Below are 26,791 nucleotides of genomic sequence, written 5' to 3'. Positions count from 1 at the left end.
CCTGCTAAAGCGGTCTACCTCGAAAAGTATGATCACTTGGATTAAAAGCAGATGTTAGTTTTACCAATCTGCTTGATGAAAAAAATTGCATAAACTTTAAACACGATCAGAGCAAGAGATTAAAAAAATTGCATAAACTTTAAACACAATCAGAGCAAGAGATTAAGATATCAATTAAGTGCAGTGCATAAAGTCAGTAATTTAACGTTTTGATTATAGCAGTATACCGCCACTTAGTGATTAAATACAGAATTACAACCCACCCGGAACTGAATGACTCGGAAGAAATATACATGGGAGGAATCTCAATTGAATTCTCCTCGCGTCTTTCTCAACCCCCATTGGAAGAAAAGGTCAGGGAGGCGGGATCTCTGGCTTTATTATCCAATGGGTTTTGAGGACGCGGGAAATCGATTTGAGCATTTCCCACGATATTGACTTTGTGTTACATTGTTATTTGTCCGTGCTACCTCAAATTTGGTCGATGTTACAAGCATCAGCTAATCGGCAAACTAGCTAACTAATGGGGGATGCGAGCCATTGACATTGGCTTAATCAATTGACAAAAACCTTTATGCACCAAAGACGGGTAATAGGATTACGCCATCCATTTTTGGTATTTTATGACAAGCTATAGCTAGATATTATTTTTTGTTGTTGTTGAGTTGTTGACTAGCTAATTTGGGTAACGTTAGCTGAATTATCAAACTAACGTTACTAGCTATTGTTGTTACAGCAGATTACAGTAAATCACCATACGGAGGCAAGTCATGGTGACTCGTACACAGAAAAAGATGATAAGATACGTGGAAGAGGGCAGTTTAATGAAGCTGAAGTCATACTTGCGGAAACACTCCGACCTTGACGTCAACTTCTCCCAGGGGAAAAAGCGCAGGACTCCCCTGCACCTGGCCTGCTCGCTTGGTGATGACGCCATCCTCCGGCTTTTGTTGAAAAATGGAGCCGACATCCTTTTGAAAGACAAAAAAGGGGACACGCCTCTACACATTGCTGCTAACAAGGCTCTGAAACATGGCAAAATAGGTAATGGACTGCCAATATTAGCTACTAAACAACAAAAATATGTAGAATAATAAAAACATGCCTTAACCTTGTTCTTCTTTTTTATCCAGTATATGATGACCTCGTAGTGCCCCTTCAAAAGAGTTGCCCAGAAGCCATGGTTGCACCAAATAATGCAGGAATTACACCTCATGACCTACTGCAATGGATAAAATTTGAGACGGTATGAATGTCTCAGCCATATGTATGAGTTGCTAATATGTGTTTTAGGAGAGTGCTGGGACATAACTTCGTACAACCATCCAGAAGTCTTGCACACTTACATTTGGTAACCAGTCTGGTAATTATGAAGCTAGGGATATGGTTGTATTGTGTGCACTGAATCTTTCTTTTCTCCAAAAGACTGCACCGAAGGGAAACACTTCTAAAGAAAAAGACGCTGAGAAAGAGTGGCAGGAGAAGCTTTTTGGAGAATGCCAGGATGAGTTCTTTGAAACCTTTGGACAATATGATGGTAAGGTGGCAAGATTTCACTCCTGAATAATCTGATTTGATTTAGATCATTGTCCATTTGTCTTCTCTTTTTTTCTTTTCTCTCTTACAGCAGATTATTTATTTGAGGACGATACCGATGAGGAGGACTTTCAAGACTGGGCAGATAGAATTAGACAAGAGTATGTCACAAAACGGCACGCAGAAGCTCAAAGACTGGCATCCTCAGGCTCTCATGGGAAGAGGAAGAAAGGAAAGAAAGAGGCAGAGGAGGAGGAGCGGGCTAACAGAGAGCTGCATGAGAGGCTACAAAGGGAGCATGAAGAGTACCTGGCGCGTGCGGCACGAAAAGAGGAGGAGACACGTCAGGGGAAAAAACAGCGCTATGAAGAGCGATGTGCAGCTACCTTCAGCACTGACACTGCAGCAGCAATCACCACAAAGCTGAGTTATGGGGACATACCCTGGCCGGCACCGAAGGGTTCAGTGGAGGAGATGGTGGAGGTGATGTTGCATGGCACAGACAAGAAAGATGTTGCAGTGTTCCGTAAACATCTCCGGCGCCAGCAGGCCGTTTGGCACCCAGATAGGTTTGCCCAGCGCTGTGGGGCCCGGCTGGAGGATGGAGACAAGCAGAGGATCCTGAACACTGTCACTGCTCTCTCACAAGAGCTCAATAGACTGGCTCAGAGCCTCAGGTGACAGTTAGACTGGAAAAGGGCTTCTGAGATGTTGAACAGTCTGTCATTTAGCCACAGCTGGTCCTGTAAATGCAGGGCAGTGGTTCTTTCCAGTGGAGGTCAGTTGTTTTGACCTGTCAAAACAAATCTCCACTTGAATCACCTAATTTATTGGATAAACTTGGCTAAGCTTCTGATATGTTAAGTGAATTACATTTTTCTCTGACTGTGTACTTCTTGGCACTAGTATAGAACTTTGTAAGAGATGATGTTGCTAGAGAAAATAAATGTTTACAGTGCCTTGTGAAAGTATTCATACCATGAGTTTTAATTTCTACAATTGATTAAAAACAAATAACCTGTGATTTCTTAATTGCTTAACTATTGCTTGAATCAATACTTAGCAGAAGCACATTTGGCAGCAAATTGCCATTAATCTTTATGCACACCTTTGTGCAACATTTATCCATTCTTGGCAAAAGTTATGCTGAGTTAGGGATCATTGATGGACACTGGACATCAATCTTCATTTTTTTAAGTCACTGATTTACAAAGTGTCAGAACTGAGAATATTTGTACCCACAAATAAATGTTGAAACAAGTTGTGTAAAGCCCGTGTGTGCAAAATTATATATATATTTAAAAAAAAAAGAAGCAAGATGAAAACATCCAATACCACTATTTAGTAAGCACTTACTAAACACTTTTTTTGTAATTGCTACTAGCATCAATAAAATGATCATGTCATGGTAAACCTGCAGAAAAAAATATGTAGGTCATAAGACACTTGTTACTATGATGTCAGAAATCCTGTCTGCCTCATTCAACATGTTACCCAACTGGATAGATTATGCTATTTGGGTTAAGGATTGGGGTGATGACGAACTGAACAATTACACTCTACCCTCTAATCTGGTCATGAAGGCAAAGTGCTGATGAGATCAAAGTGGGTTCTGAAAAAAAAACATCACAGTAAACAGTTTGATTGAAATACACTTGACTTGACTTAAAATTATAAACTAGTGGATATTATTTATGACTACCACCATCTACAATCATCGCACAAACCTACACAGACTAAGAAAGGGCAGATGGTCGGCCCGAATTTGAATGATGTAATTGAATAAATCATAGGATGCCTTGGTTGCCAGAATAGGTCCACATTGTAGCTATGGTGCTTATTAGTCCCGATGTATTAGTCTCCATACAGGCTATCAGAAAAGTGACAATTTCTTGAAGTAAATATAGACTAATACACATTAAATGGGAATTAATCTACAATTCTCCGTGTTTTTGGAAATGTTATAGAAAAATATATTGACTGTACTAGGCCTACTGGATGTGTTTATTTCTCTCTTGCCACAAGGGTTCATAAGCTTTATCGAGAATAATGTGGTGTTTGCGCATTAGTAATTTCGCAATCAAAATGTGGTCATATTTGAGTGTATAGACTGTGGGTGTAGTAGTCTATACCCTACCTTTATACACTTGTAAGAATAACTTTTAAAACTAACGCCCTATGTAAAATCTAAAGATCAGTGTTGAAAGAAAAATATCTGGCAACCAGGCGCAATCTGTCGCTATAGGTGGCCGATGTACTGGGATCAAGGCTGTATTTATATTTACCCACAGTTTAACTTGTACTTTTTATTTATATGTATAATTTTTGGATATTAGCTTATGGCAAGACTGATTTTATATATATATATATATTATTTTTGTTTTGCATAATGAGCAGTCTTGCCCAGCATTGCGACGGGGATAGAGTTGACTCGTTGTGATAGCGACAGCTATTAAAGGTACAGGATGACGCGTAGTATGTGGCTCGCTCGATAAAATAGGTGCAAAGCGATAGAAGGGTTAGGGTGGGTTATAGTGTATTCTTTGTATAGTGTATTCATAATTTAGGGGATCTAAGGACTCGAGCGCTATTATCGATTAAATAACTAAGACGGCTACTGTCACCAGGCAGAGTAATTTAGCAAAATTGAGAGAGCTCATACTCGATACGATGTATTAATTTTCGGAAACGTTATTGCGAAACGTGGCATAGTAGAAACCGACAGAGTTGTGTTGTCGCTTTGTTATGATTTATTGAACGCAAGCAACTGCTACAGTTCACGTAGTGTAAATTAATAGGCCTAGGCCGGAGATTTCGTCAGCAAGGTGCCGGTGGCAGATAAGATGGGCTCGGTGTTCCGAAGTGAGGAGATGTGTTTGGTGCAGTTGTTTCTGCAGTCCGGTTCTGCATACGATTGCATAAGTGAGCTGGGAGAAATGGGTCTGGTCGAGTTTCGAGATGTAAGTAGTTGTCAGTTGTCAACATAATTGACAACTGACAGGCACTGAGCAGGCCTAACTGATATACACTTGTGCTGGTATTATTGCATTGCAAGTCTGTACATAGGCTCGACAGACACCTGTCAGTTGTCAATTATGTCTGGACCAAACGTTTTCTCTGTGTGTCTGTCTGTCTGCCTGCCTGTCAGTCTGCATCTATGTGTGTGTTACAAGACTGCCAGTGCACCCGTCCTTAATCCTAAATGTGCCTGCCTATCATCATTCATCCTACTTGTGTCTGTCTATCATCATTCATCCTACTTGTGTCTGTCTATCATCATTCATCCTACATGTGTCTGTCTATCATCATTCTTCCTACATATGTCTGTCTATCATCATTCATCCTACTTGTGCCTGTCTATCATCATTCAACCTACATGTGTCTGTCTATCATCATTAATCATAAGTGTGTCTATCAGTCCAGTTAATGTGATACTTATTGACCAATTACTTGTCAAAGAAGTAGCACAAGCTGATTAAGCACACCATTAAAAGCCTAATTGGATCACATATCGTTGTTCCCCCTATTCTGTGATTGGCTGGTAGTATTGATGGAGGTCTCAATGCAGCTGTGTGGTCTGACTAGATTCGGGGGCTCCAAAAACATCTTACCCAGGTACCTTGGTCACATGGTTTGTTTAGTCTAATTGAACTGACCTGGCCTAAATTTTAAAAGCAATGGATTTCGATCTTTCAAAATTAAATGTTGATATTTGAGTGATACATTCTGCAGAATAGAAAATAATGGACTGGAAAGGCATCTTTTTGATGAATTCCATGGTGTGAGCATTGGTCCACCTGGCACTGTCACCTAACCACTGTGCTCCTCTGGTTTCAGCTCAACCCCAGTGTCAACTCGTTCCAGCGCCGTTTCGTCAGCGAAATCAAGAGATGCGAGGAGATGGAGAGAATTCTGGGTGAGGTCATTGAGATGGACACTAAAGCAGGACTACTACCACCATACATTTGATTTACTGGTGGGGTTTGATCAAGCTCTGGTCTACTCTACAGAATGACAGATTGCTTTTGGTAACAGCCATGCAGTCGGATTGAATTACAAGTCATGCTAAATATAGTGATGACAACAGCAGGAGAATGTATTATCAGCTAATGATATATATTTTTTGCTGTGAAAGACTAGCTTTGTGCTAGATATAGATCTCAGTTATTCCTCCACAAATATTTTTAGCAAGGCCTCTTTATGTTTTGATCAAACGTGTCTGGGTTTTCTAAATGTGGATGTTTCAACAGATTCCCATAATGATTGTGTGTTCTTATGTGCTCAGTCAGTGTTTGTTTAACTGATTAAACAATAACTATTTTTTCACCTTTTTTTTCTTTGGACAGGGTACCTTTTGAGGGAAATCCGAAAGGCAAATATTGCCGTGCCAGAAGATGACGAAATCTGTCCAGTCGCCCCTCCCCCCAAACATGTCCTTGAGATCATGGTAGGTCTGAGATGCTGTTTGTCATGTAAAAACAAGTGAGTGATGTGGTTGATGGGCACTGCCATTGAGTGCACTGTATTTAGGTTGAATCGCTGAGTTGGTAAATGTTTCGAGATAGTATTGAGCAGGGTTTAGGGTATTGATTTTGTGTTAATAATGGTTGAGGGGAACTGATTCCCATATGATTGCTGTGGTCAAGGGGAGTTGACCGTGTGTGGTCTCTCTGCTGTGGTCAAGGGGAGTTGACCGTGTGTGGTCTCTCTGCTGTGGTTAAGGGCAGTTGACTGTGTATGGTCTGTCTGCTGTGGTCCCCCAGGAGCAGCTCCAGAGGCTGGAGGTGGAGCTTAGTGAGGTGGCCAGGAACAAAGAGAAGCTGCAGCGGAATCTTCTGGAGCTGACTGAGTACACACACATGCTGAGGATCACGCGCACCTTCGTACACAGCCGCTCCCGGGTTAGTGCCAGGTTATCATGTCTATTTACACCATACACTCTACTATTACATGACCTCGCCTCATAACTACCTCATGCCATTTAAGTAACGCATACTCTTATCAGACTCACCCTTTGCTCTATTGCCCTCCCAGACGCATTTGTTTGTTGACAGTGACACCATATTTTGGCTCTTGCTGTCCTCTCCATGTGAGTTCCCATAACCTGGAATAAGACAGGGTGAAGCAGAGACCGTTCTGACATGATACGGTCACACCACGCGCATGAATGTCACCTGACTTTGAACAATGAACACAATATGTCATTTGGTCATGTGATTCCACAGCCTATGATGCATGGTTTTTAGCTTGCAGATTATAGGCTACACTTGACAATAGGTGTAGCAATGAAGTTCAACCATTATGTAATAACTTTGCAAGTACAGATTTACAAACTATCTATAAACTAGTAAATTAACATTTAAAAACTACTTAAATACCATTTTATTTAATCATTACCAATTTTTTTAAGAATTACCAATGTGTTTAATTAAATCTAGGCTACTGGTGTTTGTGTGTTGATAATGCTAACCTGGCCTTTCCTTGTATGCAGAATAAGGCCCTTGGCCCCCAGTATGAAGAGTTCCAATCCATTGAGTCAGACTCTGCAGGCTGCACTGGTATGCAGAGACTGGGAGCCAAGCTGGGGTGAGTTTAACAGAGAAATAGACACTCACATTATGTGTAGCTAATCACATTCAGAATCAGCTTGAGTTCTGAATAGTAAAGTATTCCTCTTGGCTGTAGGTTCGTGTCAGGTCTAATCCACCGGGTGAAGGTGGAGGCCTTTGAGCGCATGTTGTGGAGGGTGTGTAAGGGTTACACTATCCTCAGCTATGCAGAGCTGGGCGAGAGCCTCGCTGACCTGGACACGGTGAGTAGAAATAGATAGATTCCTCAAATTCGTATTGCTATGTCCACCATATCAATTAATGTCATAATAAGTGGAATACTATACATGTCATGTGTGTGTCCCTTTCAGGGTGAGATCAGCACAAATGTGGTGTTCCTCATCTCATTCTGGGGTGACCAGATTGGACAGAAGGTCCAGAAGATCTGTGATTGGTAAGTGTACTTTTGCCTTCACAAAACAGACAAAATCATCCATTATCAGCATCAGATCTGCATCATCTGACAAGCCTGTCTGTCATTGATCTGTATCAGGCCACAATTATATTTTTTATTATTTTCTTCCAGTTACCACTGTCACCTTTACCCCCACCCTGAGAACGACGAGGAGAGGGCAGATGTGATGGACAGCCTAAGGACACGCATCCAGGACTTAAACAATGTATGTATATGTCTCTGTTTTTTTATGTCTATGTCATGTTGAGGCAAAGCCCAAACAAAGTATGACAGAGGATGGCTAGATGATTTGCATTAACACCAGTAATAAGACTACATGCAAATGCTTGAACGTGCAACATCTTGTAAATGTCCCCTGGCTTCACCAGGTGCTCCACCGCACTGAGGAGTACCTGAGGCAGGTGCTGCAGAAGGCCTCAGAGTCAGCCTTCACCTGGGTAGTGCAGGTGAAGAAGATGAAGGCTATCTACCACATCCTCAACCTGTGTAGCTTTGACGTCACCAACAAGTGTCTCATAGCTGAGGTGTGGTGCCCTGTCAATGACCTGACCAACCTGCGGGGGGCGTTGGAGGAAGGCTCGGTGAGTGAGGCTGTTGAGGATGCTGTAGTCCTACAGATACGCACGTCGACATTTATTGGGATGAGTCTTGTCCTGATCGATTTCCACTAGATTGGCCATATTGTAAAAATTCATGAAAACAAACATTTGCTTTTTGGTCTTAATTTAAAGTTACGGTTAGGCATTAGGGTTAGCAGTGTGGTTAAGGTTAAGGTTAGGTTTAAAATCAGATTTTATGACTGTGGCTGTGCCAGATATTCACCACTCTGCAGAGCTGCCTCCAGTACGTGAGTCATTCCAATAAATGCTAACCTGCTACAGATACAGTTTGTTTAGTCAAATCTGGCAGTAGTGTATAAATGTAATACATGGATTTTTCCCTTATCAGAGAAAAGGTGACGCCACTGTACCATCCTTTGTAAACCGAATCCCAAGCAACGACACTCCGCCTACGCTCTTGAGAACAAACAAGTTCACCTCTGGCTTTCAGAGTATCGTAGAGGCTTATGGGGTTGGAGACTACAGGGAGGTTAGTCCAGGTGAGTACAAATACAGTTCACAGACAGACCTACAGGTAAGCTAGTTTGGAACACTTCAGACACAATATTTAGGCAAGCTCAGCTGAGCACTTTTATTATTTTTTATTTTACCTTTATTTAACCAGGAAGGGCTCATTGAGATTTAAAATCTCTTTTTCAAGAGCGTCCTAGCCAAGATAGGCAGCACCAAGTCATTACAAAAATTACAGACAGACAACATGAAAAACTACAAGTAATCTAGTAAAAACCATTGAATTCACAAGAGTATAACAAAATCAAAAACAGCAAATTAAAAACATTGACAGGTCAGGGAATCAGCCTCAAAATCCTTCATCAGTGATTTAAAAACACCAATCGGGACAAGTTCTTCCAGTTTAAAATTATTTTGTAAGGTGTTCCAAGACGATGGCGCAGAGTACATAAAAGACCTTTTACCAAATTCAGTTTGGACATTTGGAACAGTTAGCAGGATAAAGTCCAGCGAACGAAGAGAGTACCCACCACATTTCTGAACAATAAAAATGCCCAAATAAAAAGGTAGTAAACCCAAAATGACTTTGTAAATAAAAGTATACCAGTGACTGAGCCTATGAGTGACTAGAGAAGGCCAGCCAACCCTGGTATACAAAGTGCAGTGGTGCGTAAGGGTTTTGCAGTTTAAAATAAATCTCAAAGTGCCATGGTAAAGAGTGTCAATTGATCTCAAACACTGAGCGGAAGCATTCATATATAAAATATCCCCATAGTCTAGTAAAGGCATAAATGTAGTTGATACTAGCCTCCTTCTGGCTTCAAAAGAAAAACAGGCCTTATTCCTAAAATAAAATCCCAATTTCAGCTTCAATTTTTTTGTAAGTTGTTGAATATGCAATTTAAAAGAGAGGCCGTCATCAATTAGAATTCCAAGATATTTATATGAGGTTACAACCTCAATCTCCTTGCCCTGACAGGTAGTAATAGGTGAAAGGTTCAGAGGTCTATTTCTTGCATTAGAAAACACCATTAGTTTAGTTTTGTCAGTATTGAGGATAAGCTTCAATTGACACAAGGTATGTTGAACAGTATAAAAAGCAGTTTGCAAGTTCTGGAAAGCTTTTGTAAGAGACGAGGCACAACAGTAAATAACAGTATCATCAGCATAAAAATGAAGTTGTGCATTTTGAACATTTTTGTCTAAATCATTTATATAAATAGTGAATAAGAGAGGACCAAGTACAGAGCCTTGGGGCACACCATTAAGGACAGACAATTTAACAGACATAAGCCCATCAAATTGAGTGCACTGAGTTCTATCAGACAGATAGTTAGCAAACCATGCAACTGCATGCTCCGAAAGAACTACACTCAACAATCTCTGCCTCAGTATAGCATGATCAACTGTATCAAAAGCCTTAGAGAGATCAATAAAAAGTGAGACACAGTGCTGTTTTTTGTCAAGGGCTTCAGTGATATCATTTAAAACCTTCATGGCTGCTGTAATTGTGCTATGCTTCTTCCTGAAGCCCGATTGGTACATTGATAAAATAGAGTTAGTAAATAAAAACTCTTTTAGCTGTTCACTTACAAGGGTTTCAAATATTTTCACCAGGGGTGACAGCTTTGAGATTGGCCTATAATTATTTAAAAGAGTTGGATCTCCCCCTTTTAAAAGTGGTAGGACAAATGCTGATTTCCAGATCTTTGGAATTTCATTACATTCCAGGGTTAGATTGAACAGATATGTAAGTGGTTCAGCTATGAAATCAGCTTCCAGATTTAAAAAGCATGGATCCAAAAGTACGAAGTACGACTAACCACTTCATGTAATGCAGACAGGTCAGGTTGAGCAAAGTTACATAGGACTGAATGAAGGCCAGCAAAGTTGTCCATGCTGATCATGTTTATCTCTGATTGGCAGCCCCCTACACCATCATTACGTTCCCGTTCTTGTTTGCGGTCATGTTTGGGGACCTTGGTCACGGCATGGTCATGGCATGCTTTGCCCTGTGGATGGTGCTGACAGAGAAGAGCCACAAGCGCAAGCGCTCTGATAATGAGGTAAGAACGTTTAAAGAGAAATTTCTATCACATTCGACTGCGTTTTTGTGGTCATCTTGATTTTGCTGCGTAAATTGATAGATTTCCATTAATATTGGTTTCTGTGTTGTCCTCAGATCTGGACAATGTTCTTCGAGGGACGTTATATCATACTAATGATGGGCCTTTTCTCTGTGTACACGGGGCTGATCTACAATGACTGCTTCTCCAAGTCACTCAACATATTTGGCTCAGGCTGGAGTGTTAGGGCTATGTTCACAGATCAGCAGTGGACGTGAGTCTAAACTAACACACAAAAACATGCACAAGCACAGTACGCACGTACATTTTTGTCAATGTACGCTACCGTTCAAAAATTTGGGGTCACTTAGAAATGTCCTTGTTTTTGAAAGAAAACCACAAAACTGGCCTTTAGACTAGTTGAGTATTGTCACGACTTCCACTGAAGTCGGTTCCTCTCCTTGTTCGGACGGCGTTCGGGCGGTCGGCGTCGCCGGTCTTCTAGCCATCGTCGATCCACTTTCCACTTGTTTTCCTACACACCTGGTTTTCATTTCCCTCATTAATTGTTGTCTATTTAACCCTCTGTTCCCCCCATGTCTTTGTGTGGAATTGGTGGTTGTAAGTGCTTGTGCACATGTTTACTGGTGCGCGACGGGTTTTGTACCCATGTTTGTTATTCTTTATGCCGTTGGTTTTGCAATTAAACTGCTCCGGCTATTACCTAGTTCTGCTCTCCTGCGTCTGACTTCCCTGCCACCAGTTACGCACCCCTTACAAGTATCTGGAGCATCAGCATTTGTGGGTTAGATTACAGGCTCAAAATGGCTAGAAACAAAGAACTTTCTTCTGAAACTCGTCAGTCTATTCTTGTTCTGAGAAATTAAGGCTATTCCATTGCCAAGAAACTGAAGATCTCGTACAACACTGTGTACTACTCCCTTCACAGAACAGAGCAAACTGGCTCTAACCAGAATAGAAAGAGGAGTGAGAGGCCCCAGTGCACAACTGAGCAAGAGGACAAGTACATTTGAGGGTCTAGTTTGAGAAAAATATGCCTCACAAGTCCTCAACTGGCAGCTTAATTAAATAGTACCCACAAAACACCAGTCTCAACGTCAAAAGTGAAGAGGCGATTCAGGGATGCTGGCATTCTAGGCAGAGTTGCAAAGAAAAAGCCTTATCTCAGACTGGTCAATAAAAATAAAAGATTAAGATGGGCAAAAGAACACCGACACTGGAACTCTGCCTAGAAGGCCAGCATCCCGGAGTCGCCTCTTCGCTGTTGAGACTGGTAGATATTCCTTAATTATTTATTTTTTATCCGTTGCCAGCTACAATAGTCATTTACAATATTAACAATGTCTACACTGTATTTCTGATCAATCTGATGTTATTTTAATGGACCCCAAAAAAAACAGTGCTTTTCTTTCAAAAACAAGGACATTTCTAAGTGACCGCAAACCTTTGAACGGTAGTGTACCTGTAAATGTGTAGTTTCATTTAGCAGTAACTGGCTGAGGTTATTGTACTCATCTTCACCTTTTATTCCAGAAATGAAACACTCCAAACAAATACTTTGCTCATCCTTGATCCTAATGTCAGTGGTGTCTTCGTTGGACCATACCCTTTTGGCATTGATCCTGTGAGTATACATGCACAGACACAAATAAATAGTTTGATGCTACACACAATTATACTCTTCCTTGTGCCTTTCACTGATCTCAAATATCCAGATTGTAACGAAGACGCAGGGAGTCAGGAAGCAGGTGCAGTCTGTGAGTTTAATACGAATGAACATAAAGTGAATACACAAACAAGCGTAGCATCTGAACATGAACACATAAACAATACCGCCTGATGGGTAACAACAACAGAATGCTAAATAAATCAGGGAAGTGATGATGTCCAGGTGTGCCTAAAGATGAGGCGCAGGTGTGCGTAAGGATGGTTGCCAGGTGATGTAATGATGTGTTGCCAGGACCGGTGGTTAGTAGACCGGCGACGTTGAGTGCGGAGGGGGGAGCGGGGGTAGACGTGACACAGGTATTGATATTGTCTGATGTTATGTTCATGTTATGCTTTGTATCACACCTACAGATATGGAACATGGCAGTGAATCGCCTGTCCTTCCTGAACTCCTACAAGATGAAGATGTCTGTCATCATAGGGGTCATGCACATGAGCTTTGGGGTGGTGCTCAGTGTTTTCAACCATCTGTGAGTGACCAGTTAGTGGATCCTAACAGTAGTCACTACTGTGGAATACAAAACATCAGAAAGAGTTCCTCTACATTTATATAAATTTGTTCTTCCCCTTCCCTTCCCTCTTCTCTTCCATTTATCCAGGCACTTCAAACAGAGGTTCAACATCTACCTGCTGTTCCTCCCTGAGTTGCTGTTCCTGCTGTGTCTCTTTGGCTACCTGGTCTTCATGATCATCTACAAGTGGCTGGCGTTTGGTGCACGTGACTCCCGCCTGGCCCCCAGCATCCTCATCCACTTCATCAACATGTTCCTAATGCAGGGAGGGGACAACACCCCTCTCTACCCCGGACAGGTGGGTGTTAGTGACGGAGTCATGATTCAGTGTCCCCCCTGACTCTGGGTTTTCTCAGCATGTCTATCTGAATCTCTGAATGTCTCTTTTGACCATCTCTGTACATGTGGCTCTGTGTTTGACCCTGTGTATTTTGCTCCACAGACTGGGCTGCAGGTCTTCCTGGTGGTGGTGGCTCTGCTGTGTGTGCCTGTGCTGCTGATAGGAAAACCTGTCTACCTCTACTGGCTGCACCGTGGAGGGAAGAGCCTGCGATTGCGCAGGGTGAGTATGGTGGAAAGAGTCGTGTCATGAGTTTGTTACCCATGTGTTTTTAGTGAATAATATATGTGCATTTTAATGTCTGTTGTCTGTGTTTTAGGGTTATGAGAGAGTTCGGCGTGTGAGTGAGGATGATATGTCCCAAGCACCAGCTTACGCTGATGATGAGGAAGAGGGATTTGATGACCTCATGACCAGCAGGGACACCCAGCCTAAGGAGGTCAAAACCGCAACTGTACATACATCTCATATAAATATTTGAGTAAGAGCAGTTGAATTTCAGTCATCACTGTTGCCTTTCTATCTAGTCAATGTGTTGTACATCTTTCAGTTTGACTTTGGGGATGTGTTCCTGCACCAGGCCATCCATACCATAGAGTATTGCCTGGGCTGCATCTCCAACACGGCGTCTTACCTACGTCTCTGGGCCCTCAGCTTGGCCCATGCTCGTAAGGATCGTACTCACTACACCTTTAAAAGGCCACAGGGGGGCAATTACTATCAATTACTGTCTCCATGTTCAGATATTGATTCATAAATCTCCCTCTTACTGTGTGTCCATCTATGTGTTTGTCAGAGCTTTCCGAGGTGCTGTGGGCCATGGTGATGCGTCTGGGCCTGAGGATGACCTCCAGACTGGGGGTGCTGTTTCTGGTACCAGTGTTCAGCCTGTTCGCTGTGCTCACTGTGTCCATCCTGCTTGTCATGGAAGGGCTCTCCGCCTTCCTCCATGCCCTCCGGCTGCACTGGTGAGTCTATCTTTATACTTAACCAAATGATGCCTTACTGAATGACTCATTCTGTCAGTCAATCAATCACTCTCTGTTAATCACTCATCCACTCTCACATACTCTCTCATTCCCCAGTGGTCACCTACTCGGTATACTTTTTTCATCTTTAACTCTCTTCTAATTATTCACTCAGTCATTTATTCATGCATGCATTCATACTGGTTATTTACATATGTGAATGCTCTCCTTTGTAGGGTGGAGTTCCAGAATAAGTTCTATCATGGGACGGGTATCAAGTTTGCCCCCTTCGACTTCTCTGCCCTGCCCTCAGTCTTTGAGCAGGACGGTTTACTGTGACCAGCAACAACCAGATTCACTGGATTTGAATAGGAAAACATGTACCAGGAAGGATGCTCTGAGTTAGAGCAAGATGGCATACTGATGAAGAGGAGAAACTGCAGAGCAGTGGTGGGATGACTTGTAGCAAAGTCTTTCAGCATATGACTTTTGACACTATTGGCTGCACTGACTTCCTTACATCATCATTGCGTCCATATCCAGCTAACCTCAATTCAGTGGGATTCAAAAACTTTCATCTTGGTCTGTTGATATGTACTTTGTAATATTCTGGATGAATTGATGCATCTCATATAGTGGTCACTTTAAGTCAATTTGGTGGCTTTGAGCATTTTATTTGCTTTTTGTAGAAAATTATTATTATTATTTTTTAAAGTTAATTTATTACTTGATTCATATTCATCCGAGGCAACTTTAAAGTACAGAAGAAGAAAAAATATAGAGATTCAAAACATAAAGGACTGGAGGTCTTATCAAATATCCTGATTTCTAGTGCCATAACAATTTCTTCCCGATAATGACAAATGTGAATGCCATGGCTGCTAATTGTGCAGTTTTTCACAGTGCTTATCCACATGAATACAACTCTGAAGAAATAGTATTGTCTAATGAATTGTAAACTTGTAGAACATATGTTCCTCTGGTTTTGCCATTATACACTCCTTGTGGCATTTCGGGGAGGATAAAAGATGACAGATCAATTACGAATTTTTGCAGAGGACATTGCCACAGAGCACTTTTCAAAGAACAATGCAGAAATGATTGTACAATAAAAGTCAGCATTTTCACTGATAACTATTACTCTGACGATGCCAAATGTTAGGAGATACTTACACCAAGACAAATTGCACAGGCTTGAAATATTTGTTTAAATGTTGGTGGTTAAGGACATCCACTGAAGTTGACTTGAAGCTCAAATTATAATTTTTGTAGACATTAATTGGACTCTGACCATGGACTGTTGATCCGTCTGGATTGTGTCTGTAGTGAAGGGAGGTGCAATTTATTTGCTAGTTGGTAAATGGATTACTGGTATCATCATGATTCATGTCATTTAGCTACATGTATTTATTTATGTCTTTTTAAGAAGCTAGGATCTTAATCCTTTTTTAGAACTAGTTTTTGGATGTGATGCACAAATGCCAGCAAATAAAGAGTCAATGTTCAATACCATGAATACAGACTAATCAATGACATTTTCTAGATCTTGTAAATATATCTAATTTAATATGCCATGAATACAATAGGTATTCCAGGTAGTTGACTTACAAGTTCCTGTGTGGATTAAAGTTTTCTTCAGATTGATGCCATGTCCATTCACACTTTTACTGAAGTATTTCAGAGAGGAAGAGGCGAAGCGAGAGCTTTTACTCAGCTCAAAATCTGCCCACGAAAATAAGCCTACAAAATTAGGCATTTTTGTATGGAGGTCAATGATAGTGTCAAATTTGGTCAACAAAAAATATAATTGCCAATTTGCCATGTGAGGGTTATTTGATTGAATATACGTTTTGTAATGGTTTGGATGTTAGGAATGCACTGATATAAATGGACGCATGTGGCATTTCTCAACTTTGAAAAAAAAAAAACTTAATATCATATTAATATTAATGCCTGTTGGCATAGAGCTAGATAGAAGATTCATCGTGGATATAACCCATTTTAGCATGAACATTGCCATTGAGGGCTTCCGCCATTTTAAAGTAGTCAACTGAGTGAGGATTCCTATGAGTTGGGAGAAATCAGCCAATGAAAAAGAAAATGTATTACTTTAAAATAAAGATAGCTTCAATGGTGCTGCCCATGCTGTCACTGACAGCATAATGGCACAGATACAAAGATGAGTCCTCTATCTCTATGGCCTGTTGTTCACATTTGTATCTGCCCTCTCATTGGCTAGAATGGTCCCACCTAATCTTACATCTTTGAGGACATCTATTTCCATTGTTGGAGCAGTCACTTGACTTTCTTGTCAATATAATAGACTACCTTTGACTGTGTCCAGTCCTCAGGGTTTTGACTAGTTACCACAGCCACAAAGTGAAAATTGGCTATATCGTAAAAATTCATGAAAACAGGTTAGGATTGAGGTTAGGATTAGGTTTAAAATCAGATTTTAATAAAATGAATGGTAGTAGAAGCATCAGTGTGTAGGAGGGAGATTCTTAGACATGAGAAGTGTGGAGGCGGACATGAGACAAAGGAGTGTATAGTATTGATGGAAAAAGTTGTGTGTATAAACTGTAGGGGTACCCATGGTACTGGAGATCAGAGGTGTCTGGTGAGAGAAAGGCAGGTTGAGGGTGCCGGGATCACAGTAGTGCAGAAGGTGTAGAGGAAGAGTAGTAGAGGAAGATGGGGCCCAGGGTGAGGGATTCTAAGAAGATCCTTGTGAGTAGGCCAAGTCCAATAGAGAGGGATTGGAATAATGTCTTTCAGGAAGGTTGTTTTTTTGGCGTTCATGGCCATGGTCGTCAATTGTACAGCAGAAATGGAATGTAAATCACAGAGGATAGATGTTGTGGTGGCAACTGCAGAGAAGTACTTGGGTGTACGATATTTTACTGCAGAAGCGTTACAAGATGTTTTGAACTATAGTTTTTAGTCCTCCCAGGCTGCTGGCCTGGAGTAGGATCAGATAGAGCCAAAGTAGTGGAATAGTGGTGAGGGTGCAGGGTGCGTTGTAATGGGTGCAGTGTTAGTTGGTAGGGCAAAATATATACAGTACCAGTCAAAAGTTTCGACACACCTACTCATTCCAGGGTTTTTATTTTATTTTACTATTTTCTCATTGTAGAATAATAGTGAAGACATCAAAACTATGAAATAACACATATGGAATCATGTAGTAACCAAAAAAGTGCTAAACAAATACAAATATATTTAATATTTCAGATTCTTCAAAGTTGCCACTCTTTGCCTTGATGACAGCTTTGCACACTCTTGGAATTCTCTCAACCAGCTTAATTTCTTTCCTTCTTAATGCGTTTGAGCCAAATTGTTGTGTTGTGACAAGGTAGGGGTGGTATACAGAAGATAGCTCTATTTGGTAAAAGACCAAGTCCATATTATGGCAAGAACAGCTCAAATAAGCAAAGAGAGACGAGAGTCCATCATTACTTTAAGTCAATACAGAAATTTTCAACAATTTCAAGTGCAGTAGCAAAAACCATCAAGCGCTATGATGAAACTGGCTCTCATGAGGAACGCCACAGGAAAGGAAGACCCAGAGTTATCCTGCAGAGGATAAGTTCATTAGAATTACCAGCCTCAGAAATGGCAGCCCAAATAAATGCTTCACAGAGTTCAAGTAACAGACACATCGCAACATCAACTGTTCAGAGGAGACTGTGTGAATCAGGCCATCAGGACAACGCTGGGCCAAATTTGCACCGCCCTATGGGACTCCCAATCAGGGACTGTAGTGACGCCTCTCGCCTCTTGCACTGAGAAGCAGTGCCTTAGACCGCTGCACCACTCGGCAGCACTTGCAGCAATTCATGGTCGAATTGCTGCAAAGAAACCACTACTAAAGGACACCAATAAGAAGAGACTTTCTTGGGCCAAGAAACACGAGCAATGGACATTGGATCGGTGGAAATCTGTCCTTTGGTCTGATGAGTCCAAATTTGAGATTTTTGGTTACAACCACCGTGTCTTTGTAAGACGCAGAGTAGGTGGACGGATGATCTCTGCATGTGTGGTTCCCACCGTGAAGCATGGAGGAGGTGTGATGGTGTGGGGGTGCTTTGCTGGGGACACTGTCTGTGATTTATTTAGAATTCTAGGCACATTTAACCAGCATGGCTAACACAGCATTCTGCAGTGATACGCCATCCCATCTGGTTTGCGCTTATTGGGACTATCATTTGGTTTTCAACAGGACAATGACCCAACACACCTCCAGGCTGTGTACGGGCTATTTGACCAAAAAGGAGACTGATGGAGTGCTGCATCAGATGACCTGGCCTCCACAATCACCAGACCTCCACCCAATCGAGATGGTTTGTGATAAGGTAGACCGCAGAGTGAAGGAAAAGCAGCCAACAAGTGCTCAGCATATGTGGGAACTCCTTCAAGACTTTTGGAAAAGCATTACAGGTGAAGCTGGTTGAGAGAATGCCATGAGTGTGCATAAGCTGTCATCAAGGCAAAGGGTGGCTACTTTGAAGAATAAAAAATATATTTTGATTTGTTTAACACTTTTTGGGTTACTACATGATTCCATGTGTGTTATTTCATAGTTTTGATGTCTTCACTATCATTCTACAATGTCGAAAATAGTGTAAATAAAGAAAAACCCTTGAATGAGTAGGTATCCAAACTTTTGGCTGGTACTGTATTTATATTTTTTTCACAATTGTAATGAATTCATACTACAGAATAGTAGGCTGAAACACAACCAATACAATAGGTGGCGGCATGCACCTATAACATTTGTTTGCGGACCACCATAATATCAAAGAAGAAGAAGAAGAAACGGTAGAAATGGGAAGGGTTATGACTTTATGGCTGTGGTAACTAGTGACGACAGGTTAGGGGTTTGATGAGCGCAGCACAGAGTGGGTTCAGGAGAGGGATGTCTGCCATGGATGCCCTGGTGACAGTTAGTACAGAGATAGCCAAGGCCCTGATAATAAAAGAGGTGATGAGTGTTGTGTATTTTGACATTGAGAAAGCTTACGATACCATGTGGAGGGAAGGGTTGTTGATCAAGTTGCGTACATTGGAGGACATCTGTATAACTGGATCATGAACTTCGATCGAGTCATATGGGTGAGGGTGGGGTCAGAATTGTCAATGCGGTTTGAATTAGACAATGTTACTCCTCAGGGAAGTGTGGTTAATCAGGTCTTGTTCATCCTGATGATAGATGACATGTTTAAAGAGGTGGGACAGGGAGTGTGTGTGGCCTTGTATGCTGATGATAGGGCTGTGTGGAAGAGAGGTGGGAATGTGAAATATGTGATGAGGAAGATGCAAGTTGTGGGAGTTGTGGAAGATTGGTCTCTAACATGGGGGTTTAGGATGTCTGTGGCCAAGTCCTGCTTATGGTGTTTTCTAGGAGGAAGGTTGAAAATGTTAGGCTGCAAATATACGGTCAGGATATAGGCAGGGTGTCTGAGTTTAAGTATTTAGGTATGTGGTTTGATGAGAGGATTACATGGAAGAGACATGTTGAGCATATTGAAATTAAGTGTAGGAAGGTGCTGAACCTCATGAAGACACTGGCAGATATGATCGGGGGTCGGATAGACTAACACTGTTGTATATGTATCAGGCATTGATCAGGTCATTTTTGGATTATGGGTGCTTTGTATATGGATCGGCAGCCGAAACGGTACTACAGCGCCTAGATAGGATACAGTCAAGGGCCCTGAGATTGTGTGTGGGTGCCTTCAGGACAACGCCTGTTGAGGCATTGCAGGTGGATAGTGAGGAACTGCCACTGAGGATAAGGCAGGACAAACTTGCATTAGCGTACTGGGCAAGGTTGAAAGGGAGTTCAGGACATCCTGCGGTCACGGCAACTGGGGAATGCTGGGAGCGAGGAGGGGGTAAGCATAGGGCATACAGGTGGACAATCGGGCAGAAGGTGGTAGAATATATATATAGTGAAGACAAAAATTACTGTTTTTCTGATCTACGCCCCTACCTTTTATGTTAAAGTGTCTGTGACCAGCAGATGCATATCTGTATTCCCAGTCATGTGAAATCCATAGATTACATCCTAATGAATTTATTTCAATTGACTGATTTCCTAATATGAACTGTAACTCAGTAAAATCTTTGAAATCATTGCATGTTGCATTCATATTTTTGTTCAGTATAGTTAGGCTGTGACTGGCCTCACACTCCAGTACAGTAGGTGGCGATGTATGCACATTGAAAGCTGGATCCGATCCACTAACCCAATCCTGAAGAAGAAGAACTAGTGATGACCAGTCCCGTTTTGTGTGCAGGAAACATGGCTCTAACCGACTGTGGAGTTTATTATACAGGGATATGTATTGGTTTGTAGGGACAGAAATGTGGTGGTGGTGGGGGGGGGGGGGGTGCTAGGCAAGGTATTGAACAGGAATATGTGGTGGTGAAGGTTGAGAGGAGGGGTGCTAGTGGTAGTGAACTAATATAATCCTTGCCGGATATTGGACCTGGAAGTGCTGGAGAGGGTGGATGGCCTGGATAGAAGTATGGTATTGTGATGTGGGGATTTTAATGCCCACAACACGCTCTGGGGGGGGGGGGGGGGGGGGGGGGGATGGATGGATGGATGGAAATGATGATCTGATAGAAATTAAAGAGCTGGTGTGCCTGAATGATGGCCGAGGGACCAGGATTGATGTAGCCACAAGGAAAAAGTCTGCCTTGGACCTCAATCTGTCACGCCCTGATCTGTTTCACTTGTCCTTGTGATTGTCTCCACCCCCTCCAGGTGTCTCTTATTTTCCCCAGTATATGTATCCTTGTGTTACTGTCTCTCTGTGCTATTTTGTCTTGTATGTTCAAGTCAACCAGTGTGTTTTTCCCGTGCGCCTGCTTTTTCTATTCTCTTTTTGCTAGTCCTCCCGGTTTTGACCCTTGCCTGTTTCTGGACACTGTACTCGCCTGCCTGACCATTCTGCCTGCCTTGACCTTGAGCCTGCCTGCCACTCTGTACCTCCTGGACTGGGAACTGGTTTTGACCTTTTGCCTGTCCACGACCATTCTGTTGCCTACCCTTTTGGATTGTAATAAATATCAAAGACTCAAACCATCTGCCTCCTCTGTCTGCATCTGGGTCTCGCCTTGTGCCCTTATACAATCTGGCATCCAGTAAGATGGGTTGAATCGACAGTATTTAAAAAAATATATATATATTTCCCCTTTATTTAACCAGGTAAGCTAGTTGAGAACAAGTTCTCGTTTACAACTGCGACCTGGCCAAGATAAAGCAAAGCAGTGTGACACAAACAACACAGAGTTACACATGGAATAAACAAGCGTACAGTCAATAACACAGTAGAAAAAAATAAAGTCTATATACAGTGTGTGCAAATGGCGTGAGGAGGTAAGGCAATAAATTGTCCATAGTAGTGAAGTAATTACAATTTAGCAGATTAACACTGGATTGATAGATGAGCAGATGATGATGTGCAAGTAGTGATACTGGTGTGCAGAAAGGTAAATAAAAACAATATGGTGATGAGGTAGGTAGATTGGGTGGGCTATTTACAGATGGACTATGTACAGAAGCAGCAATAGGTTAGCTGCTCAGATAGCTGATGTTTAAAGTTAGTGAGGGAAATATAAGTCTCCAGCTTCAGCGATTTTTGCAATTCGTTCCAGTCACTGGCAGCAGAGAACTGGAAGGAAAGGCGGCCAAAGGGGGTGTTGGCTTTGGGGATGACCAGTGAGATATACCTGCTGGAGCGCGTGCTACGGGTGGGTGTTGTTATCTTGACCAGTGAGCTGAGATAAGGCGGGGCTTTACCTAGCATAGACTTATAGATGACCAGGAGCCAGTGGGTCTGGCGACGAATATGTAGCGAGGGCCAGCCAACAAGAGCATACATGTCGCAGTGGTAGGTGGTATAAGGGGCTTTGGTAACAAAACGGATGGCACTCTGATAGACTGCATCCAGTTTGCTGAGTAGAGTATTGGAAGCTATTTTGTAGATGACATTGCTGAATTCGAGGATAGGTAGGATAGTCAGTTTTACTAGGGTAAGTTGGGCTGCGTGAGTGAAGGAGGCTTTGTTGCGAAATAGAAAGACGATTCTAGATTTGATTTTGGATTGGAGATGTTTAATATGAGTCTGGAAGGAGAGTTTACAGTCTAGCCAGACACCTAGGTATTTTGTAGTTGTCCACATATTCTAGGTCAGAACCGTCCAGAGTAGTGATGCTAGTTGGGCAGGCGGGTGCGGGCAGCGAACGGTTGAAAAGCATGCATTTGGTTTTACTAGCGTTTAAGAGCCGTTGGAGGCCACAGAAGGAGTGTTGTATGGCATTGAAGCTCGTTTGGAGGTTAGTTAACACAGTGTCCAAAGAAGGGCCAGATGTATACAGAATGGTGTCGTCTGCATAGTTGTGGATCAGAGAATCACCAGCAGCAAGAGCAACATCATTGATCTATAAAGAGAAAAGAGTCGGCCCGGGAATTGAACCCTGTGGCACCCCCATAGAGACTGCCAGAGGTCCGGACAACAGGCCCTCCGATTTGACACACTGAACTCTGTCTGCGAAGTAGTTGGTGAACCAGGCAAGGCAGTCATTAGAGAAACCAAGGCTATTGAGTCTGCCGATAAGAATACAGGGATTGACAGAGTCGAAAGCCTTGGCCAGGTCGATGAAGACGGCTGCACAGTACTGTCTTTAAACGGTGGCGGTTATGATATTGTTTAGGACCTTGAGCGTGGCTGAGGTGCACCCGTGACCGGCTCGGAAACCGGATTGCACAGTGGAGAAGGTACGGTGGGATTCGAAATGGTCAGTGATCTGTTCGTTAACTTGGCTTTCGAAGACTTTAGAAAGGCAGCGCAGGATGGATATAGGTCTATAACAGTTTGGGTCTAGAGTGTCACCCCCTTTGAAGAGGGGGATGACTGCGGCAGATTTCCAATCTTTAGGGATCTCGGACGATACGAAAGAGAGGTTGAACAGACTGGTAATAAGGGTTGCAACAATGGTGGTGGATAATTTTAGAAGGAGAGGGTCCAGATTGTCTAGCCCAGCTGATTTGTACAGGGCCAGGTTTTGCAGCTCTTTCAGAACATCTGCAATCTGGATTTGGGTGAGGAGAAGCTGGGGAGGCTCGGGCAAGTAGCTGCGGGGGGTGCGGAGCTGTTGGCCGGGGTTGCGGTAGCCAGGAGGAAAGCATGGCCAGCCGTAGAGAAATGCTTATTGAAATTTTCGATTATCATGGAAATATCGGTGGTGACCGTGTTACCTAGCCTCAGTGCAGTGGGCAGCTGGGAGGAGGTGCTCTTGTTCTCCATGGACTTTGCAGTAGAGAGTGATCATTACCTCATAGTATGCACAGTAGGCTGGAGGGAGGAGGAGGTGTCAGTGGATGGAATAGGCAGGTGGGCGTTTGGAAGGGCAAAGTGGGATCCGTTTCAGGAGCTGAGGGAGCAGGTGATGGCTCGGGTGGATATGAGAGGGGATGTGGACAGTATGAATAACTGGGTGAGAACAGCTTTAGTGGGGCAGCTACTGAGTCTATTGTTGTAACTTTAATGGCTTACAGAGTTCATGTTTAAAGTTAATTAATTGAGCTGTATCTAAATATATTTTCTTTACAGTTATTTACATAAGTAATTGTATTAGAATTCGTGTGTTGGAGATTGAGAGAACTACATACATATTTCTGTTGTATTGGTTAGTATTGGATTACGCTATTGACTTCAAGTTCCAGAATGCCTTGCGAAAGGAGGTAGAGAGAGAGAGCGAGAGAGAACGCACCATTTATGTACAAGTGACAAGTGATTATCCTGACTTTCGCTAGCAACTTTCTTTTATTGTTTTGTAGAATCTAAAATTGTTAAATGTAACGTGAACAAGTAGTATTACTAAAAGAAGCTTTAATTTCAAACCCGACGTCCCGAGTCATTACTCTGAAGATAATTATTCTACATTTTGGTGCCGAAACCCGGGAAACGTATGAGCTGCGACGAAGATTGTAGGGATGAAGCGGCTAAAATTGCTGAGGAGGAACGTCGGCATGAGGCAAAAAAAATGAGACGAAAGCGGGGTACCATTCGAGGTGCCACAACACGGATTTTGAATCAGATTGACGTGGAAATAACCCAGTCAAATTCGGATACCGATCACTTGAGTACATTGTTGGAATTGCTGTCGTCTAAGGGGGACAGTTTACTTTTACTTGATCATGGAATTGAACAGTTAACGCTTTTGGACGGATTGGAGGCTGAGATTACATGCACGGAGGATTACAAAGAGCGCGTTATCATGCTGAAGAGCCGTGCACAACAAGTGATAAAGAAAAACCAGGACCTCAATCCACTACCAGCACGGGTGCACGCTAACTCCAACAGATCACAGAGACAATCAGTAAGGCTACCGAAGTTGATTATTGAGAAATTCTATGGAGATGTCAGTATGTGGCAGGAGTTTTGGAGCCAGTATGAGACCGCTATTCACAACAATGATTCACTGTGTAATGAAGAGAAGTTTACCTATCTGAAAACATATCTCACTGGACCAGCTGCAAAGGCAGTAGCAGGACTGATGTTAACAGACAGTAACTATGATGTTGCAATCGCTCTGCTCAAGAGCAGATTTGGAAGGAAAGATTTTGTGATTAGTGCTCACATGTCAAAGCTGCTGAATCTCACTCCTGTGAAGAAATCCTCTGATCTAAATGCATTGAGGCAGCTATATGATGAATATGAAATTCAGATTAGGAGCTTGGAATCACTGGGTGTAGTGTCCGAAACCTATGGAAGCCTACTATGCCCAATCTTACTGCAGATGATTCCAGAGGACATATCTCTTGACTATAGTCGTCAGAGGGGAGTAGATGATGAATGGAAAGTGCCTGAGATTGTCAGTTTCCTACAGAAGGAGGTTCAGAGCAGGGAGAGAGCACTACAAATGACAAGACCATGCAACCAACAGAAAGAGAGCAAACCATGGAACAGGTCATGCTCCTCCAATGAAATGAAAACAAAAATACCCAACATGCCATCTGCTGCGGCACTGCACACAGCCAGCCAGAAGGAACAAAACTGTCTATTCTGTGACAGTGCAGACCACAAATCAGAAAACTGCTCTGACCACAATATTGCTACACGCAAAGAGAAACTAAAGAAAATCGGAAGATGCTTTGTATGTGTAACGGATGTGAAATGGCTAGCTAGTTAGCGGTGGTCCGCGCTAATAGCGTTTCAATCGGTTACGTCACTCGCTTTGAGACCCTGAAGTAGTGGTTCCCCTTGCTCTGCAAGAGCCGCGGCTTTTGTGGAGCGATGGGTAACGATGCTTCGTGGGTGACTGTTGTTGATGTGTGCAGAAGGTCCCTGGTTCGCGCCCGTGTCGGGGCGAGGGGACGGTCTAAAGTTATACTGTTACATATGTTTAGGACAGAAACGCATAGCAAAATTCTGTAAGGTCAAAGATGTGTCATGTGCAACATGTGGAAGCAAACATCACATTGCTGTGTGTACCGGTAAGAGGAGTGAGGTGCAATCCCCTACTGTTTCTGCAGATGCTGTTTTTCCTCAGTTATCCCCCATTCAGTGAAGATGAAACCAGATGGACAGAACACTGTGTTGCTACAAACGGCAAAGGCATGGGTAGAAGGCCCATCGGGCAGGAAGATAGCTCGTTGCTTACTAGATGGAGGCAGTCAGAGAAGCTTTGTACATGAAAACCTTGTGAAGGGCTTGAAGCTTCCAGTAATCAGACAAGAGGCACTCACTCTTCACATGTTTGGCGCCTCTGCTCCAGCAACGTCCCAACGCAACAGAATGAAAGTCATCTTGGAGAATGTCTGGGACAAACAGCAGAGAATAGAGATGGAGGCAATTGAAAAAGTGTGCACAGCTGTGATGAAGGTTCCTGGTGAACAGATTCAACATGAGCTCAATAGAAAGGGACTGCAGCTCGCAGACTTTCCAGGAGATGACAATGATCCTGAACTCTCTGTCCTGATAGGAGCAGACTACTACTGGCAGATAGTATCAAGCAGAGTGGAGTGACTGATGGAGACGCTGGTTGCTTTAGAGAGCACCGTTGGATGGTCGGTGCAGGGACCAGTGTCCATGTCAAGTGTCGCTGAGGCAACATGCATGTTCATCCCACTTGATGAAGACACACTAGTCTCCAAACAACTGCATGCATTCTGGGAACTTGAGTCTCTGGGTGTTATAAGCAAGAAAACACAGAACCCAGAGGAAAACGAGGCTTTACCGAGGTTCGAGAAAACAACTACCTTCAAAGATGGACGATACCATGTGGAGTTGCCATGGAAACGAGAAATGCCAAAACTCCAAGACAACTATAGAATCGCCAAGAAACGGTTTGAAGGTCTGAAGAAGGATGTGACGTTGTACAGCAGATACAATGAAGTAGTAGAGGACTACTTACAACAGGATATGGCAGAGGACGTGCCCAAAGACAACGCATCAAGGGCAGACAACATAAAATACTACTTACCTCACCATGCAGTACTCCGAGAAGA

The 26,791-nt window shown here is 42.6% G+C and overlaps 2 protein-coding genes across 7 annotated transcripts; both read left to right on the top strand.

Annotated features, from left to right (window-relative positions):
- The first annotated feature begins 452 nt into the window (after positions 1 to 452).
- Positions 453 to 2,797, top strand: LOC120021715 (NF-kappa-B inhibitor-like protein 1). 3 transcript variants are annotated; one of them, XM_038965559.1, is made up of 5 exons: positions 453 to 589; positions 737 to 1,044; positions 1,134 to 1,246; positions 1,426 to 1,537; positions 1,628 to 2,797. In XM_038965559.1, the coding sequence occupies exons 2-5, from the start codon at positions 771 to 773 to the stop codon at positions 2,215 to 2,217; spliced, it is 1,089 nt and encodes a 362-aa protein (XP_038821487.1). In that variant the 5' UTR covers positions 453 to 589; positions 737 to 770; the 3' UTR covers positions 2,218 to 2,797. The 3 variants fall into 3 exon arrangements, with proteins under 3 accessions (XP_038821487.1, XP_038821488.1, XP_038821489.1); XM_038965560.1 differs by having other exon boundaries at positions 453 to 616; XM_038965561.1 differs by having other exon boundaries at positions 453 to 1,044; positions 1,631 to 2,797.
- A 1,127-nt stretch (positions 2,798 to 3,924) lies between these two features.
- On the top strand, positions 3,925 to 15,781 carry LOC120021317 (V-type proton ATPase 116 kDa subunit a2-like). 4 transcript variants are annotated; one of them, XM_038965022.1, is made up of 20 exons: positions 3,925 to 4,496; positions 5,374 to 5,452; positions 5,883 to 5,983; positions 6,300 to 6,437; positions 7,028 to 7,122; positions 7,222 to 7,348; positions 7,457 to 7,539; positions 7,672 to 7,765; positions 7,929 to 8,141; positions 8,509 to 8,659; positions 10,557 to 10,696; positions 10,813 to 10,970; positions 12,251 to 12,341; positions 12,797 to 12,915; positions 13,045 to 13,255; positions 13,400 to 13,519; positions 13,617 to 13,751; positions 13,848 to 13,965; positions 14,094 to 14,265; positions 14,502 to 15,781. In XM_038965022.1, exons 1-20 carry the CDS (start codon positions 4,380 to 4,382, stop codon positions 14,602 to 14,604), a joined length of 2,565 nt encoding a protein of 854 aa, XP_038820950.1. In that variant the 5' UTR covers positions 3,925 to 4,379; the 3' UTR covers positions 14,605 to 15,781. The 4 variants fall into 4 exon arrangements, with proteins under 4 accessions (XP_038820950.1, XP_038820953.1, XP_038820951.1 ...); XM_038965023.1 differs by having other exon boundaries at positions 3,927 to 4,496; positions 13,617 to 13,736; XM_038965024.1 differs by lacking the exon at positions 3,925 to 4,496 and adding an exon at positions 5,071 to 5,151.
- The last annotated feature ends 11,010 nt before the right edge of the window (positions 15,782 to 26,791 follow it).

The sequence above is a fragment of the Salvelinus namaycush genome, chromosome 26, assembly GCF_016432855.1.
Source record: "Salvelinus namaycush isolate Seneca chromosome 26, SaNama_1.0, whole genome shotgun sequence".
NCBI lineage: Eukaryota > Metazoa > Chordata > Actinopteri > Salmoniformes > Salmonidae > Salvelinus > Salvelinus namaycush.
This window is presented reverse-complemented; position numbering and strand designations above follow the sequence as displayed.

Coding starts and splice junctions, on each gene's coding strand:
- LOC120021715 (XM_038965559.1), top strand. CDS start 771: ATGGTGACTCGTACACAGAAAAAGATGATAAGATACGTGGAAGAGGGC. Junction 1,247..1,425: donor AATGGATAAAATTTGAGACG/GTATGAATGTCT, acceptor TTTCTCCAAAAG/ACTGCACCGAAGGGAAACAC. Junction 1,538..1,627: donor AACCTTTGGACAATATGATG/GTAAGGTGGCAA, acceptor TCTCTCTTACAG/CAGATTATTTATTTGAGGAC.
- LOC120021317 (XM_038965022.1), top strand. CDS start 4,380: ATGGGCTCGGTGTTCCGAAGTGAGGAGATGTGTTTGGTGCAGTTGTTT. Junction 7,540..7,671: donor GTCCAGAAGATCTGTGATTG/GTAAGTGTACTT, acceptor ATTTTCTTCCAG/TTACCACTGTCACCTTTACC. Junction 12,916..13,044: donor CTCAGTGTTTTCAACCATCT/GTGAGTGACCAG, acceptor CCATTTATCCAG/GCACTTCAAACAGAGGTTCA.